This window comes from Brachypodium distachyon, chromosome 4, assembly GCF_000005505.3.
Source record: "Brachypodium distachyon strain Bd21 chromosome 4, Brachypodium_distachyon_v3.0, whole genome shotgun sequence".
Lineage (NCBI taxonomy): Eukaryota > Viridiplantae > Streptophyta > Magnoliopsida > Poales > Poaceae > Brachypodium > Brachypodium distachyon.
Window position 1 is genome coordinate 44,926,047 of NC_016134.3, and position 17,491 is coordinate 44,943,537.

The window sequence follows — 17,491 nt, forward strand, 5'->3', positions numbered from 1 at the left end:
TGAAGACTATAAGTGGATAAGTGAATGAAAGAATAAAGATATCTATTTATAAAAATTGTATTGATAATAAGACGTGAACCTTGTGTGCGGAGAATAGGCACCACCGATGCCGTCAATCGCCCAGGCCACCGGCTGCGGCGAGGGAGAAGGCGACGAGCGAGAATGACGGACTGTTCTGACACGCCATTGCTATTTACTGTTGTTTCATGTGTCATTGAACAGTCACCATTTGCTTCAGATGTTTATAGAGTAATTCCATGTAATATGTGCATCGATCTAATTTCCTCCTATATTCAGTTACCTGAGCAATTTTTATCTTTGTATATTACTAAAGGACTGAACATCTTGTGGAAACACGTCAATTCACATGTGAATTACTGCATATATAAACAGAGGTCCTTCTCACACGAACAGCAAGCGTACGTCTCGTGCACCAATATTCTATTCTATCCTGTGCTACACTTCGTCACGGCTACGCAATAGCACCAGCAGCCTCTCCACAACACAACTCCATACACGCACCGTATCTCATATACTTAACTATACTTACCTGTAAGTACTATAAATGTCAAGAAGTTCCGTTAATTGAACAGACCAAACCAAAGCCATAGTACATACAGAGGGGCCTCATCAAACATGGCAATCCCCAAGGCTTCGATCCTTGCTATCCTTGGCTGCCTCTGTTTCTGCAGCTCTGTCCTCGCAGCTCGCGAGCTGAACGACGACTTGTCCATGGCAGCGAGGCACGAGACATGGATGGCACAGTATGGCCGCGTGTACAAGGACGCTGCTGAGAAGGCGCAGAAGTTTGAGGTGTTCAAGGCTAATGCTCGGTTCATCGACTCGTTCAATGCCGAGAACCATAAGTTCTGGCTCGGCATCAACCAGTTCGCTGACCTTACCAACGAAGAGTTCAAGGCAACCAAGACTAACAAGGGGTTTATTTCAAACAAGGCAAGAGTTTCTACGGGATTCAAGTATGAAAACTTGAAGATTGAAGCTCTTCCGACATCAATAGACTGGAGGACAAAGGGCGCGGTCACTCCCGTCAAGGACCAAGGCCAATGCGGTAAGCACATTTAGGGACAAGAATGTTACATATGTATGAATTGCTCGCATGATAATGGTGTGTGATTGCATATATTAAAACACTACATTTGCAGGTTGTTGTTGGGCGTTTTCTGCTGTTGCGGCAACAGAGGGAATTGTCAAGTTGAGCACCGGCAAGCTTGTCTCACTGTCAGAGCAAGAACTAGTGGATTGCGATGTCCATGGAGAGGACCAGGGTTGTGAAGGTGGGCTCATGGATGATGCGTTCAAGTTTATCATCACGAACGGTGGCCTCACTCAGGAGTCTAGCTACCCATATGACGCCGAAGATGGCAAGTGCAAGAGTGGATCAAAAAGTGCCGGGACAATCAAGAGTTACGAGGATGTGCCCGCCAATAATGAAGGTGCCCTCATGAAGGCCGTGGCAAACCAACCCGTGTCAGTTGCTGTGGACGGAGGTGACATGACATTTCAATTCTACTCCGGCGGTGTGATGACCGGATCTTGTGGCACAGACCTGGATCATGGGATCGCAGCAATTGGTTATGGAGTGACAAGTGACGGCACTAAATTTTGGTTAATGAAGAATTCTTGGGGCACAACATGGGGCGAAAATGGATTCTTGAGAATGGAGAAAGATATTGCTGACAAGAAAGGCATGTGTGGCCTTGCCATGGAACCCTCCTATCCCACTGCGTAGAACATCAAAGGCCACATATTCACACACATACTCATGATTGAATAATTTCACGTCTCTTGTTTCTGTGTAGTACGTACAAATAAAGCTCATGAGGGCTATGTAAATATGTTGAAATAGATAAAAAAAAGTTTCCAGAAGAATTTGTGTCCTGCCTATGTTCACTGGCGCATAAGTATCCCGAAGATATTTGGTCTCGTTGGATGTAAATTGTAAAATATATCTGTGTTACATCATTTGGCTTCAAGCATGATGGATTTTATTCCCCAACAATATGTATTTTCAGAAGTAATATTAAGAAGCATATTGCCAACACTCGGAAATGATAGACAATAGCTTGTTGATAACTATTAATTCATGGATATAGTCGGTGGTGCTAAATGGTAAAGTGCGACATTGTTCTATGTACCAAATTGTAATTGTCAAGTCTCGGTATTTTCGGAAACAAGTAAAAAAGGTGGCATTCTGTAATCAGTATTGAAGGTTATCGATTATATTATGCTCTGATCTATTATTGATTTTGTGGTGAGTAGCATGTCAGTTAATTAATCTTATATATGTATACCTTGGCGGCGTAGGCACCATATGTCCAATTCCATAACTGGATCCGACGCTCTTCCCAAGATATCAAAACCTTCCACACTATTTGATCTTTCCTACTCATCTTTCATTGGCCATCCTACTAGCTAGTTGTGTGCACCCTAGCTACCACATGGTTTCTTTACAGTGAAGTGTCAATATTCATTCTTCAAAACAAGAAAAAACATATTTCCTCCGTTCCAAAATAAGTGACGTGGATTTGTATAAATAAAGTGACGTTGATTTGTATAAACAAATCCACGTCACTTATTTTGGGACGGACGAAGCACAAGGTCGCAGCAACAAGAAATAACTTGGTGAGACACACAAACGCCCTGGTCAAAAGAAAAGAGCAAGCCATGTTTGCTAGGACTTGATTATCAAGATGATGAAAGGAACCAGGCCCGTACACCCCCAGAAATGAACGATTATATATGATCAAGTTTTGGACTAGATCGTGTTGGTATAGATATTATGTGTTGTTAATGCGCCATTCTTGTGCTGCAACATATGTTTGTACAATTGCATACGATAGCAGAAGTAGATTTTTCTCTCCAAAATTATGAGAGCTTTGGACCTGACCCCTTGCGGCGGCCTGAGGGTGGTAACTCCTTTCCGTGTGTGCATCGTTTCAATGCAGAGGTCGGGGCTTCCACCCCTTTTCGAAAAAAAAACTCCTCCTCTCCGTTCCATCTCCTCGACACCGCCAGAGGATTCCATCACCCATCTCGGGGCAAAGCCCGCGCAGGCATCGCACTATGGCAAAGTCCGGGTAAAGTAACAAAATAATAACCATTCTCGAAAGAGATCTCTTATCAAAAATATGTTTATACAGTTCAGACTCTTCCGACAGCATATTGCTATTTACTGTTGTTTTAATGTGGGCTCCATCAGTCAATATTTGCTTCAGATGTTTATAGAGTGATTCCATGTAATTTTGCATCTAGTGGCGTCCAATACCAGAATATTCAGGTACCTGGGCAAGCCGGCCGGTGTTGGTCTTTCACACTTGATCCCTTCCTACATTTTCTATCTGGTATCACTAGACGACTGAAAATTTTGTGCCAATTCCAAACAAGTTGCTTTATTTTCTTAGGAAGCTCAGTTAAAACGAGCTGCAGTACGTTCCTTCTACTAATTAATATGTGATTGAACTCCTGCATAAACAGACGTCCTTATCACACCTACAGCAAGCGTACGTCTGATGCACTATAATTCTATTCTGTACCACACTTCTTCACGGCACGTACGAGGCCAAGACTTTCCACACACACAAAACTTCGTACACGCACCGTTTATCCTGTACTTAAATATGTACATGTAAGTTCTATACATATATGAGGGAATTCCCTTAAGTTCAGCAGACCAAGCTACAATAGCACCTACAGAAAACTTGAACAACCAAACATGGCCATCCCCAATGCTTCCCTCCTTGCTATCCTCGGCTGCCTCTGCTTCTTTGCTTCTGGCCTCGCAGCTCGCGAGCTGAACGATGACTTGTCCATGGTGGCGAGGCACGAGAGTTGGATGTCGCAGTATGGCCGCAGTTACAAGGACGCTGCCGAGAAGGACCGCAAGTTTGAGGTGTTCAAGGCGAATGCTGCGTTCATCGACTCGTTCAACGCCAAGAACCACAAGTTCTGGCTTGGCATCAACCAGTTCGCTGACATTACCAACGAAGAGTTCAAGGTAACCAAGACTAACAAGGGGTTTATTTCAAACAAGGTGAGGGCATCCACAGGATTCAGTTATGAGAATGTCAGCATTGATGCACTGCCGGCGACAATTGACTGGAGGACTAAGGGCGCGGTCACTCCGGTCAAGGACCAAGGCCAATGTGGTAAGCATATTTAGGATAAACATGTGCTACATATATATGTACCATTTACGCGCGAATGGTGTGGAAATGTGGAATTTCATCTATTACAACACCATTATTTGCAGGTTGTTGTTGGGCATTTTCCGCAGTTGCGGCAACAGAGGGCATTGTCAAGCTGAGCACCGGCAAGCTTGTCTCATTGTCAGAGCAAGAACTAGTGGATTGTGATGTCCACGGCGAGGACCAGGGTTGTGAAGGCGGGCTCATGGATGATGCATTCAAGTTCATCATCACAAACGGTGGCCTCACTCAGGAGTCCAGCTACCCATATGACGCAGAAGATGGCAAGTGCAAGAGTGGATCTAAAAGTGCCGGAACAATCAAGAGTTACGAGGATGTGCCTGCCAATAACGAAGGCGCCCTCATGAAGGCCGTGGCGAACCAACCCGTGTCAGTTGCTGTTGACGGAGGTGACATGACATTCCAATTCTACTCTGGTGGTGTGATGACCGGCTCCTGTGGCACCGACCTTGATCATGGTATCGCAGCCATCGGTTATGGAGTGACAAGTGATGGCACAAAATATTGGTTGATGAAGAACTCTTGGGGCACATCATGGGGAGAGAATGGATTCTTAAGAATGGAGAAGGACATTGCCGACAAGAAGGGCATGTGTGGCCTTGCGATGGAGCCCTCCTACCCTACCGCATAGAATATCAGATGCCACATATTTACACACCTACACGCGATTGAATAATCTCACAACTCTTGTTCTGGTGTAGTGTGCTCATACCCATGTATGTGTCTGTAATTATGCTAAATATGTTGTATATACACTATGTAAAAGTCATAAGTACTATGTAAATATGTTGAAATATTAATATATAGTTTGATGAATAATATGTTTCCTGGCTATATTGATGGATTAATTTGATATATGTCACTGCAGTGCTTGGGAATTCCTGCGAATTCGACAATTCGTAAAACCATGTATATGTTGGTCCTAAATATTCCAAATATATTAGGTATGTAAATTGAAAAAAAAAACGTGTTACGCTTGTTGCTTCAAGTACATATGGGTAACTTTTGCAATAAAACGGTCAGAACAGTGATTTTTCGATCAATAAAGAACGGCTCGAAAACATATATTCGGATCCCGATATCGCAAAATCAGTCGAAAACCCAATTAAAACATGGTCTATAGCCCATGGAAACTGTCGTAATCCCAAAAAGATTGGCACGGCTTTGAACTAGGTCTAGTTTCAAACTGTGCCAATCTTTTTGAAACGGAAGGAGTAATTGTGATTTGTTATCAGTGGTAAAACGGGGGACGTTGCCCGATTTACATGAATCCCATATTCCCATGGGGAAAAAAGGACAAAACCACAGGAAAATTTCCAAGAACAAGTACAGTATAATATACTCTGTCACTATGCTGTAAAAAAAATACTCTGTCACTATCTTTCATGCTGCAACTCCACGCATGCCCCTTTTGCTCTCATTGTAATGCTGATCAATTAGCAGCTATATATATATTCTCTGTTTCAACGGAAGACACAAGGATGAATGATCGCCACGGTAAACAGACATGGAAGCAGGCAGGATGGTGGCAGCAAGATGGTTGAGAGTTCAGAAGGAGTAGAAGGTGCGCAGCCTGTCCTTGTTCTCCTGCCACCACACCCTCGCCTTCACCTCCCCGAACCTCTCACGGCTGCAAAATGTATGTAAACATCAATGGCTACTGACTCATAGTTGCAACCTGAATCTTCCGGTCTTGGAAAGAGGAAATCGATCGGGGTACCTACCTGAGCTCGACGTGCCGGAGCTGGAGGGATTGGTCGGGGCAGGCCCGGACGGTGAGGAACACCCCGGGCTCGTACTCCTCCACCCACTCGTCTTCCTCGTCATCGTCGTCCTGGGCGCTCTCTGTAGTTGTCGTCGGCGTTCGTGGCGTTTCGAAGGTGTTGTTGGGTTCGGTGACGACGAGGCCCAGTACCGGCGACCCCACCGTAACGGCCGACCCGCTGCCGCTGCCGCTGCCGCTGGACGGGTCGCCGGAGAACGACGACCCCGACTCCTCCGCGCCTGGCTCGGGTGTCACCGTCTCATGATCCTGAATTTGCCGACCAAATTAACCAACATTGAGAAATTTTGAAAACCAAATCGAATCAAAGCATATTCATGCCATGGCATCTAAGTGCAGTGCGATCCCGTGCGTACGTACCGGCGTGTGCGGCTCTTCGTCGTCCTCGGACTGGCATGGGGTGCCAGGCATGGCGTCGGCGGCGGAGTCGGAGTCTTCGTCGGAGTCGGAGCGGGCGACGGTGTAGAGCTCGAAGATGCGGTCGCAGTTGTCGGCCCACCAGGCCCGCGCGGCCCAGGCGTCGAAGAGCTCCGCCCTGAAGCGCACCCTGCGGAGCCGGTTCGTGCCGTCCCGCCGCGCCGCCAGCGTCATCGACACCCCGGGCTCCGGCTCCGCCACCCACTCCCGACCCCCGCCGCCGCTCTCCTCCTCCTCTTCCCTTTCGTCCTCGTCCTCCGGCGGCAATGGGGAGCAGCACTTGTCGCAGAACTCCGGCTTCTTCTTCCGCTGCTGATGATCTTCAAGTGGATCGTCGTCGGCTTCGTCCTGAAGCTGCGCCGGCGCGATCTTGGCGGACGCCGCTCCTGGATTAACATCCTCCGGCCGCCGCCTCCGGCTCCTGCCTCCCGGCTTCGCCTTGAGGGACATGGCCTTCATCTGCACGCACACATCAGGATTCAGGAACCGACAACACCGCTAAAGGATAGGATCGATTCGATGGGGATGGAGAAGAAATTGGAAGCAGAACATCTAAATAATCAATGGCGCTGAATTACGTACGCTCTTGGTGAAGCCCCTGATGGCGCTGATGGGCCTGGCGACCCTGCTGCTGTCGCCGGCGCCGCCGCGGAAGCACACGTGCATCTCGCCGGCCTGCCGCTGCCGGTCGACCTCCTGGCTACCTCTGCTCCGCTCGATCCTGAGCTGAGCTCCCTCCTCTGCTGTGCTGACTGCTGGGGATTTGGGAAAGAAGAAGATGATGATGGGAAATTTCAAACGCGCGAGCCGTACGCGCAGTGAAAGCGGGCCGTAGCGTATTTACGGCTGGCTACGTTCGTGGGCAAGTTTATGGCGCAAACATTTCGGATTTTCAAATCGTCGATGCGAGGACTGCGTACGCGTGTACCAAGTACGGTTGATCCATGATATACGAGTTTCGAATTTGTTTTCCAAATTCCATTTGATCCAACGTTACTAGACCCTAGATCAGTTGTCACGGTAACTTTTCTTAAATATAAGATGTTCTAACTATCTCGGTACACACGTGAACAATACGGAGTATGTGATTAACTTGACATTTAGTAGTACTAAGAAATTTTGGAGATTTTCTAGACCAATGTACAAACCCGCGGAGAGGTAGGGTCCTAAAGCGATATTTCTAAGAAATATCTCGAACGAGATTTCTAGGTGGCATGATTTTCTAAATCTTATGTGAAAATAAATATCTTCCTCCGTCCAACAAAATATGTCTCAAGTTTGTCAAAATTTGAATGTATCTAGATGTGACTTAGTGTATAGATGCATACAAAAGTCGAGACATCCTTTGTTGGACGGAGGAAATATTACATATGAATATATGTATCCCTAGGTGTGATGGGTGTTGTTGTCGAATATTTGACACTTCACATTTGTTGGTTATTTCAAGGCTAGTTATGTTCATATGAAACCAATTATGTCATTTAGGTTTTTTGGTTTCGAAGGTCAGACGGCGACACATGAGTTCTTTTGTACCAAATATGTAGAGAAACTGAAAAACAATGTAAGAATATAATATTGTTCACATTTTTTAACCGACCTATAGTATAAAATAAAAATATATAATTTAACTAGAAAAATAAATTAGGTGACACCATCGTAATCATAAAGAGACACCCTGATGTGGTGTGCGCCATCGCTAAACGTGAACACCACGGACCGCCCTTCCCACATCGCGTATTCTTCAATCATGTCCGTCAACCCTAACCCTGTAATGTATGTCGTCTCTGCCATCCGCTTAACAATCATTTTGTACATGTCCCCTTCGTGAGTGATCAGCTCAATGTCGTCGTAGGAGCGGTGGTAGTCGAAGAGTTGTTTCTTGTTGCACGGCACGTGCTGCCATGGTAAAAAATAAAATGTAAGAAAACGTGACCTCAGCCGAGTCTGTCATGGTTTTTAGAGGGCTAACAAAATAAAACACCATGAAAATTCTCACAATTACACGCTGAGGCCAAAAAACTAACCAAAAAGAGCAATTTTTGGGAACTGGGAGGGCGTGGTAAAATAAAGCGTGACATCAGGAGTTTATTTCTAAACGAATCTTTTTTTAGCCCTCTTGTGCCCCAACAAAAGCACAAATGCGGGAAATCGTAGCAGTTATAAAAAAACAGAGATACATTTCTCTTATTCTTTTTTAGCAAAGGCATGAGATCCTGGTCTTATGACTACTCCAGTCATCTCAAATTAAGTACTATGCACGTACTATTGTCTAATAGGGAGGCTGATGTGTCCAAATCCCATGCTACTACCCGGGTTGATTGATGGACTAATGCTCCTTCTAAGGTTGATAAAGGTAAAGCAGTGGCCCAAGAACCCACTACATCTAAGCCCAAGTCCAAACAAAACCAGACCCAGGAATGCTGGAATGAGAATCCTTACCCATGATGACCACCCTTGTAGCCGTTGCCCGAATTCGCAAGTGTGTGCACACCCCCCCCCCCCCCCGACTTGACGAGGAATCCATTCTCGCGAAGTGAAAAAAACTATATATCATGATATGCTGATGTAGAAAACTATATATCCTGCAACGTATCCGGTGAAAATGTACTTTTATTGAAAACCTGAGAACTTCCGTCGTGGCATGTTGGATCCAGAATACACGGTCCAGATTGAAAGTGGTATTGGAACCGGCCACTTAAACACACTTTTCCGCAAAATCTCCACCTATGCTCATACCGCTAGAAAAAAACTATGCCCACCCTCCATGGCCTCGCCTCTTCGTCGGCTGGCGACTTTGTCGTGAGAATGGCTCGGCAGACTCCCGCTGGCGCCATCAACCTCTCCTCTCTCCTTCCCTTACCTCCCGGATATTCCCTGTGTTTGCATTGCTTGCTCTTCAAATTGAAATACTTGAATATATGTAAATGTACAAGCAAATCTTTGCCGTTCCATATCATAATATTGTTGTAAATATTGAAACAGTTTGTTTGCAAAACTCTCTGGATTGTGCTGAACGTATCCATCGATCTTGGTTGAAGCATACTACAGTGAGTGATTCTTTATATCGAAGTGGCTAACATATTCAGTGGTTATCATAAGTGCAATCCTAGGAAAAAAAAGGTTGTCCAGAGAAATAGCAGAATCCATTTATCCAGATTGTAGAATCTGTATAAACATGACTCATACCACAAACAACGGCATGGGTGCAGCTGGCTGAAGGTAAGCACACACAAGTACTCAAGGCCGAAGCCAGAACATGGCCAGTAGAGGGATTGTGCCCCCGAACGGGACCAGAGGACGACGGGATATCATGGCTGCCGTTCGACGAGAGCGCTCCCGTTGGTGGCCTGCATCGGGCGGGGAATAACGAGCGGAGGGCGCAAGATGCCAGACCGAGCAGATGGAGGGCATGGTTGAAGGCGCAACTCCGAGGGCCGTCGTAGAGGGAAGACAGCCGGTGAAGGGCCGTCACTGACGCGCAGAGGTCAACGAGGCTCCATGGTGTCGATCTGTTTCTGTGCGACTTTCTAATCTGAACAAAGCGTTTGCCAGGTTGACTGGTTACGTGAAGTGGAAGAGAAGGCAAGTTTTTTTTTGTAAAACATGTTTAAGTGGCTTGTGGGAATCCTACTTTTGATGTAAGCCATACGATCTTGATCCAACGACTTCTGGCAGAAGTTTTCAGGTTTTCACTAGATACGTCACCGACAAAGTCATGTGAGGAGGTGTCCAACCATGGGACCCGCACCGAGTTAGATTAGCAACAAGTAAACAAGTTAGGGGTAGGCTAGTCATTTACCGAAAGAATCTTCCATTTTATTGTTGCACACATGTAGCCCTAACTTTGCGCATGAGGCAAGTGGCATTGCCCATGGAGGAGGCTGGATCGGAGGCGACCTTCTCTTGGTCGAACTGTTCTCCCCTTGTACAATTCTCCTTCTGTTTAATGATGTAATGTTGCTTTCCAATGATGAATAAATTGGGCGCTTATGCTGTCAAAAAACGGTAGAATTGTTTGACGAATGATATTTTTCTAAACAGATTTGTTTAATATGGAATAACTTACCGATTAACTACGGACGTACGTACAACCCGTTGGAGATAGTGGGTCCCGTGAGAGTGGCAAACTAGTTAGGCATCTCCAGGAAACCTTCCCAATATGTCTATTTGGGGGTCCATGGACAAAATGAAAACCCAATAATAACCTACATTTGTCCAAAATCTATCCACCTCGATCCCCCATTTCTTCACCAAATTGGGGGAGAGAATAGGGGCTTCCATTTATCCGTTGGACCCGCCACTAGAGCAAAAAAGTCATCCCCTCTCCCAATTCCTCCTCTGCTCACCACCGCCAGCGTGTGCCCTGCCGCTGCGCTACCCTCCGCGGCTCCGCCCCTCCATCTGTCTCCTCTCCTTCCTTCCGTCGCGGATCCTGCCATGCGCCAGCATTGCTCCAAACCGGCCACGGGCTCAGATTCCTCGCCTTGCCCTCGCATCTTAGCGCGGCAACGCCTCATCCATATGGATACCAAATCAATGGCGGCCGCGGCTGCTGCTCTGCGTGGCGATGCTGGTGCCGCTTGCGCATTACGCACTTCCGACGAGTCGCCTAGCAAGCTGCTACTCTGCATGGTGGCCCTGGTGCTGGTTGCGCATGACGCGCTTGCCACCCTCGTCCTAACCTCTGCCTACCTGTACCACTTCCTAGAGCTACTCCGTGTGGCATTAAGGTGAAGTTTGATCTGCTAGTGCGTTGTGAGGGCAAAATGGCAAAATGGAGGCTTTCATTGGAGAACATGCCATTTTGTACATCCTTATTTGTCAGACATCCCAAATGAAAAACGAGGATGAGGAGGACAGCTTGGGCTTATCCTTGGAGATGCCCCCAAGAGCACCTCCAATATTCTCCTCATTTGTTTATTTTGGGTTTATGAAAAAAATGCACCCGATGACCCTCAGTTTTTCAAAACGTGTCCACGTCTACGTTTCTTTTCCCAAATTGGGAGATATAAGAGGGAGTTCCCAGTTATGTAAAATTTGTCAAAAACTTGTCCACGTATTAAAGACTGATGAGAAAAATAAGTGACGGCTTCCCATCGAACTACGTGACATTTTCTCAACCTCTGTCAAACGGAGAATATGCCCTGCCTGTTTGGTCGTACTCCGTCGCATCCGTGTCACGTCTCCGACCAGCCAAATCTTCTCCGATCCGAGCAGCAGCTTGAGAGTTGACCTGCCACCATTCCCAATCGCATAAACCTCCGCGATGCCGTCCGCACCAGCACCGCCGCCAGTCCTCCACCCGCGCTTCCCTGCCTCCTCCTTCTCCTGCCCCCGGCGGACGCACCCTTCCCCCCGAACCCGCCCGCGCAGGCTCTCCGCGGCCCGCGAGATGCCGTGGCCGCACGTGCTGACGGTGGCCGGCTCCGACTCCGGGGGCGGCGCCGGCATCCAGGCCGACATCAAGGCCTGCGCCGCCCTGGGGGCGTACTGCTCCTCCGTCATCACCGCCGTCACCGCCCAGAACACCGCCGGCGTCCAGGTCCGTAGGCTTGCCTGTGCCTGATTGGTGATTTACTTACTCCTCTCTTCCTTTAGTTCGCTGTCTCCGCGCCAGTCTGGTCAGGAGAAGGAAATGATTTTTGGTTGGGGTGGTGGTGCTGCAGGGGGTCCATCTTGTGCCGGAGGAGTTCATCCGGCAGCAGCTCAACTCGGTTCTCTCCGACATGTCGGTGGATGTGGTGAGCCCTATCTGTTCCTTTTTCAGTTGCCATGCCAACCAATTTCGAATAATTTAGTTAGGTACTACTCCAATCTTAGCTGGTGATAGTTATTGGACGATCTCAGAGTTCATTTGCGACTTGCCACTTGCGCTACTCATGTTGCGAATTCCAAGCTGAGTGTACCTGTGTTAGCAATCGCAAACCCTGACACCACATTGGACTCTTGGAATGTACATTTGGCACTGATTTATGTTACTTGCCATTCTAGAGTTCATTGGCTGGTTAGGTTTGTGTAGCTGCAGAGGGCAGGTTGATTTTTTTGTATGTGTGTAGTAGTATGCCTAAGCTATGTTTGCAAGACTTTTTTGTGGCAAGTGCTTGACTTTTGACTGACACAGAGTCACAGATATATTTATCCAAATCTTGCTGATTGTGCATTAAGTAATTACACTATTATTAGAGGCTATCGCCGTCATGTGATTCTCTGGTTCTGGAGTTTGAAGTAATGCAAGACAATTTGATGTACCCTCATTTTGTTCGAGCTTCTCTAAGCAATGTTCATTGCTTCTTTTTTTATTTGACCAGGTGAAGACAGGGATGCTTCCTTCAGCTGGAATAGTTCAAATTCTGTGTGAGAGTCTCAGGAAGTTTCCAGTCAAAGGTATGGGATACAATCGCAAGAGTTTGGTTAAAACATATCTATGTCAGCACATTTACTTACTCATGACTTACGCTTCTGAAGGCAGCTTTAGTGGTGGATCCAGTTATGGTGTCAACAAGTGGTGATGCTCTTTCAGATCCATCTACTCTCACTAACTATAGGTACCCGACTGTCATGGATTAATTTTGGCATTTCGTTCCCAGTCTCTTATTAATATCACTTGCTGGATACTGTTTCAATTTTTTTGATCAGGGATGAACTATTTTCTATGGCTGATATAGTGACCCCAAACGTGAAAGAAGCTTCAAAATTACTTGGGGGCATACCATTGTTAACTGTTTCCGACATGCGTGATGCAGCAGCATCCATTCACAAATTTGGTCCAAGGTTTGTATTTGTGTTCTCGTGAGATTATTTCGTTGTTCAAGTGCATCTTACCTTATTTGTTGTCTTAGCTTAGATGTTCACTATGCCTATCCTGTGCTTCTTTTTTTTATACATCCAGATGTTACACTTGCATGTCTAAAATTCAGCAAAGTCTTCCAATGTTTCCAGTGTCTAGTATATCTGTTCAAACAAACTGGTTAATATGGTTATCACAAAATTTATTGCCATTTACTCTTGTTGATTTTTCTTGTCTGGTCACAAACAATGTATGCTAGTTCCAGCATGTGGTGATATCTGCTGTTCCTACATTCTGCACCCCCAAAGACGGAGGGATGTACTCCAGATTCTGAAGCATATCTTGGATGAATGCCAAACCTTTTCTTGTCAAAAAAAAATGCCAAACCTTGTGCGTTACCATGGGCCATGCTAGTTGAAAGTTATATATTCATGGCACTGCTTATAGCATCAAGAAATGGCCGATTTAAGAAATGTAATCACTGCATCCTATTGTTAATTAGATCCATGATAGTTCCAAAATTTCATTCACATAGTCCACGGTATGTAATTCGCAGATATGTACTTGTGAAAGGAGGGGATATGCCAGATTCATCAGAAGCTATTGATATATTTTTCGACGGTATGTGTTCTATAATTGGTCCATTATCATGTCTTCTTCCGTCTCTTTTAGTTGCCTCATATAATATCTGGTTACTAAATCAGGTAAGGAGTTCGTTGAGCTTCATGGCCATCGTATAAAGACCCGTAACACACATGGAACCGGTTGCACTTTAGCTTCATCTATAGCGGCAGAGTTAGCAAAAGGTTCGACAATGCTTCATGCTGTGCGGGTTAGTCTTATCATACTTTTTACCAACAAATATCTGGGGTTACTACCATTATCTAAAGAAACTAGGTGTGTCATCTGTAGACTGTAGACCATGACTTGTCTGTATTGGCTTATTTCAGAATTTGCTACCTGTCTAATGCAAGTACCATCAGAACAGTAATGCACAGTTTGTTCATAGAACTAAGTTCTAAGAAAAAAGAAATTGGCGAAAAATTTAAGTTCTAAGAACATTTTTTCGGTCAAAAGTTTGTTAGTTGGAGTTTAATATTTGCCCACTTTATCAAATTATGTTGCTAAATCCCCCTGGTGGTTTTCTGAACCTTGACTGGCATTATGTTTATTTTTTGAGGTGTGCTGTCGAAAACAGTACAATCTTATGTTTGTTTCTCTGTCGTATATGTGTACGGTGCAGGTAGCAAAAAACTTTGTGGAGTCGGCTCTTCATCACAGTAAAGACCTTGTTATTGGAAATGGACCTCAAGGCCCTTTCGACCACCTTTTTAGGCTCAAGTGTCCTCCATACAACATTGGCTCACAGCAAATGTTCAACCCAGACAGCCTCTTCCTGTATGCAGTGACAGATTCTAGGATGAACAAAAGGTGGGATCGTTCAATTGAAGATGCCGTGAAAGCTGCCATTGAAGGAGGTGCTACCATTGTCCAATTGAGGTCCCTTTCTTGAAATAATCATGTTTTTGCTTGTGATGAAAACTCTGTATATCTCCCTGATGTATTTCGCGTTTGTAATATTCAGAGAAAAAGATGCCGAATCACGAGAGTTCTTGGAGGCTGCCAATGCTTGTGTGGAGATCTGCAAGTCCAGGGGAGTGCCCCTGCTGATCAATGACCGGGTAGACATTGCCCTGGCATGCAATGCAGATGGCGTCCATGTTGGTCAATCAGACATTTCAGCACGGGAGGTGCGGGAGCTCCTGGGACCAGGAAAAATCATCGGCGTCTCCTGCAAGACTCCTGCTCAAGCCGAGCAGGCCTGGAACGACGGGGCGGACTACATCGGCTGCGGTGGTGTCTTCCCGACCACCACAAAGGCGAACAACCCCACCTTGGGATTTGAAGGGCTGAAGGCGGTCTGCTTGGCTTCAAAGTTGCCTGTGGTGGCCATTGGTGGCATCAACGCGACAAATGCAGGTTCTGTGATGGAGCTTGGCCTCCTGAATCTCAAAGGCGTCGCCGTGGTCTCTGCGCTGTTCGACCGTGAATGTGTCATGACAGAAACAAGAGGTCTCAGATCTATCTTGACGGATGCATTTGCTTGTTTTAGATCCTAGAGCTTGCTTTCTTTTCTCTCCGCGAACAAGAAACAAAATAAAGAGGGTCTCCCTGATTCAATAATTTGGTTGCAGCCCAGACGAGCTGGGTCGTAACAATTCATCAAAATTCAGAACCCAGTGTTTGGTGCAAGGGAGCCTTTTTTTCGTGCATCATTTTGATACATATTATGATGTACTGTGTAGTTTGGAGTATCGTCATTCGTCAAGCTATTTTTGCTTCTGGCGTACTGTAAAGTCTGTCCTAGGGAGTGTTTGCTGGCCTGTGTCATTGTCAAAGTAAATGCCCCATTAACGCTTGAGTTAACAGACGTGCCCCCAGCTACTCCATCTGCTTGTCTCCTTCACCTCACCTTAATTAAAAGGAGGAAAGATCTCGCAATAACATCTTGCTTTTTAGAAATGCAGTATAGCGGGATTTGACTACAGCGACCACCACAACCATCTCCAGATTCAGCCAAAGATGAACGATCTCCTGACCGACTCCTTCGTCGGCGCCGCTGCGCAGGCGCAGGCGCAGCAGGACGGCGGCGGGCCGGCCGCCGCCTCCAGTGTCGAGAACGAGAAGCTGCAGGCCTTCTTGGCGGAGGCGGAGGCGGCCAAGACTGACATGGTCGCGCTGCGCGAGGAGCTCTCCCGGCTGCAGTCGGCGCACTACGAGGCGTCCCAGTCCCTCCGCGGCCCCGCCCTCGCCGCCGCCACGCAGGCCGCGCTCGTCCGCCTCCTGGGCTCCGCCCGCCGCCTCCGCGCGCGCCTGGCCTCCATGGACCGCCGCGCGCCGGCCCCCGCGGCGCACGCCCCCGCGGGGCTCCGCGACCGCCTCCGGGACCTCACCGCGGGCGTCCAGGCCCTCCGCCGCCAGGTCTCCGCCGCCCGCCGCGCCGACGCCGCCCGCCGCTACCTCGCCGTCGCCGGCGAGGCCCCCACCGAGGACCAGCTGGACCGGCTCCTCCTCGTCTCCGGCGCCGGCGGCGGAGTCACAGCCACCGACGAGGCGATGCGGGCCGCCATGGTGTCCTCGGAGTCGGCGGAGGCGGAGCAGGTGGAAGGCGGGCTCCTGGAGCTGCAGCAGCTGTTCCTCGACATGGCCGCGCTGGTAGAATCCCAGGGCCCGCGGCTGGGGGACATCGAGCGGCACGTCGCGGCGGCGACGCAGGACGCGGGCGCCGCGGAGGCGGAGCTGCGGGAGGCCCGGCGGCTGCGAGGAGACGCGAGGAGGAGGAAGGTGTGGCTGGCGGGCGGGATCGCGGCGGTGCTGCTCGTCGCCCTCGCCGTGGCAGCCGTCGTCGTAGCTCTCGCGCTCGCGCGACGTGGGGGCGGTAGTAATAATGTGAATCTCGCCGGCGCCGGCGTGTCTGGCTTGCTGGATTTGCCTATGTAGGGCGTATTTTGGGTTTTGGCTCTCTCGCTCTTGTTTGCTTGGTTTGTTTGTGACTTGGAGAGGTAAAGATTGCGGCACAAGGTATCCAGTCTGCATATGTTTCGCTTCCAGATCAATGAACTAGTTGGTTCCTAACTTTCTAGAAGCGGGACATAAGCAAGATCCTGATTGCATCCTTATTTGACACCGTGTGGGAGAATGTTTCGTTTTGTCTGTTAATACATTGCCATGGTGCCAAAAATTTGTGATAGTGGCATTTCAATCTCAATCGCACATGATCAAAACGGATATTGTAGCACACGTTTATTGATTTGTTCGTGCAACCGTTCGGTTGCCGTTGAGTTTGCTGGCATAGTTAGAATCATTGGCCACATGAGAGTGGCAACAACATGGGAGCAGTGGTCGTCGAAGCTGTTAGAGTCGTGAGGCCATTGGTGATGAAGTGGCGACGATGCCAGTCCAATAAAGAAGACATATCTAGAGTACGGTTTGAGTTATTCACAGCAAAACGGGTTTTGATTTGATGCCTAATCTCACGAGGAAAGCCACTTGATATGACGTTCGAGAGGGAGTGGCCACAGGAAACGCTTTGGTGGTGAGCTTGGATTGGGGGAGACAAGATGGAAAAAGTCTGGAGTAAGATTAATAGCTTAGGAAGAGTCGGGCGTATTCAGCATACGGTGACTTGGATACAATATCGGAGGCGTAGAAGAGCGTGACTAGAATGTTAGGTAGTAAGAAAAAAGACTTAATTTGCTAGCACTAAGAGACAATAAT

General features: G+C 47.5%; 5 protein-coding genes across 5 annotated transcripts; 4 read left to right on the forward strand and 1 right to left on the reverse strand.

The window, feature by feature from the left end:
* The first annotated feature begins 597 nt into the window (after window positions 1-597).
* LOC100843720 (senescence-specific cysteine protease SAG39) lies at window positions 598-1,813 on the forward strand. The gene is made up of 2 exons (XM_003578767.2): window positions 598-1,069; window positions 1,164-1,813. The coding sequence occupies exons 1-2, from the start codon at window positions 637-639 to the stop codon at window positions 1,748-1,750; spliced, it is 1,020 nt and encodes a 339-aa protein (XP_003578815.1). The 5' UTR covers window positions 598-636; the 3' UTR covers window positions 1,751-1,813.
* Window positions 1,814-3,682: 1,869 nt separating this feature from the next.
* LOC100843107 (senescence-specific cysteine protease SAG39) lies at window positions 3,683-5,047 on the forward strand. Its single transcript, XM_003578765.2, has 2 exons — window positions 3,683-4,166; window positions 4,271-5,047. Exons 1-2 carry the CDS (start codon window positions 3,734-3,736, stop codon window positions 4,855-4,857), a joined length of 1,020 nt encoding a protein of 339 aa, XP_003578813.1. The 5' UTR covers window positions 3,683-3,733; the 3' UTR covers window positions 4,858-5,047.
* Window positions 5,048-5,423: 376 nt separating this feature from the next.
* LOC100833310 (putative protein Brevis radix-like 5) lies at window positions 5,424-7,201 on the reverse strand. The gene is made up of 4 exons (XM_010241174.3): window positions 7,009-7,201; window positions 6,370-6,885; window positions 5,951-6,258; window positions 5,424-5,856 (listed from the first exon to the last, which is right to left on the reverse strand). Exons 1-4 carry the CDS (start codon window positions 7,090-7,092, stop codon window positions 5,775-5,777), a joined length of 990 nt encoding a protein of 329 aa, XP_010239476.2. The 5' UTR covers window positions 7,093-7,201; the 3' UTR covers window positions 5,424-5,774.
* Window positions 7,202-11,579: 4,378 nt separating this feature from the next.
* On the forward strand, window positions 11,580-15,484 carry LOC100833618 (probable thiamine biosynthetic bifunctional enzyme, chloroplastic). The gene is made up of 9 exons (XM_003576930.4): window positions 11,580-11,968; window positions 12,093-12,167; window positions 12,735-12,810; window positions 12,896-12,971; window positions 13,063-13,197; window positions 13,770-13,834; window positions 13,918-14,045; window positions 14,457-14,713; window positions 14,799-15,484. Exons 1-9 carry the CDS (start codon window positions 11,693-11,695, stop codon window positions 15,331-15,333), a joined length of 1,623 nt encoding a protein of 540 aa, XP_003576978.1. The 5' UTR covers window positions 11,580-11,692; the 3' UTR covers window positions 15,334-15,484.
* A 207-nt stretch (window positions 15,485-15,691) lies between these two features.
* On the forward strand, window positions 15,692-16,982 carry LOC100833927 (syntaxin-related protein KNOLLE). Its single transcript, XM_003576931.4, has one exon. The coding sequence runs from the start codon at window positions 15,797-15,799 to the stop codon at window positions 16,712-16,714; it is 918 nt and encodes a 305-aa protein (XP_003576979.1). The 5' UTR covers window positions 15,692-15,796; the 3' UTR covers window positions 16,715-16,982.
* Window positions 16,983-17,491: the final 509 nt, after the last annotated feature.

Coding starts and splice junctions, on each gene's coding strand:
- LOC100833927 (XM_003576931.4), top strand. CDS start 15,797: ATGAACGATCTCCTGACCGACTCCTTCGTCGGCGCCGCTGCGCAGGCG.
- LOC100843107 (XM_003578765.2), top strand. CDS start 3,734: ATGGCCATCCCCAATGCTTCCCTCCTTGCTATCCTCGGCTGCCTCTGC. Junction 4,167..4,270: donor CAAGGACCAAGGCCAATGTG/GTAAGCATATTT, acceptor CATTATTTGCAG/GTTGTTGTTGGGCATTTTCC.
- LOC100833618 (XM_003576930.4), top strand. CDS start 11,693: ATGCCGTCCGCACCAGCACCGCCGCCAGTCCTCCACCCGCGCTTCCCT. Junction 11,969..12,092: donor AGAACACCGCCGGCGTCCAG/GTCCGTAGGCTT, acceptor GTGGTGCTGCAG/GGGGTCCATCTTGTGCCGGA. Junction 12,168..12,734: donor CCGACATGTCGGTGGATGTG/GTGAGCCCTATC, acceptor TTATTTGACCAG/GTGAAGACAGGGATGCTTCC.
- LOC100833310 (XM_010241174.3), bottom strand. CDS start 7,092: ATGCACGTGTGCTTCCGCGGCGGCGCCGGCGACAGCAGCAGGGTCGCC. Junction 6,886..7,008: donor TCAGGGGCTTCACCAAGAGC/GTACGTAATTCA, acceptor GTGTGCGTGCAG/ATGAAGGCCATGTCCCTCAA. Junction 5,857..5,950: donor CTCCGGCACGTCGAGCTCAG/GTAGGTACCCCG, acceptor TACATTTTGCAG/CCGTGAGAGGTTCGGGGAGG.
- LOC100843720 (XM_003578767.2), top strand. CDS start 637: ATGGCAATCCCCAAGGCTTCGATCCTTGCTATCCTTGGCTGCCTCTGT. Junction 1,070..1,163: donor CAAGGACCAAGGCCAATGCG/GTAAGCACATTT, acceptor CTACATTTGCAG/GTTGTTGTTGGGCGTTTTCT.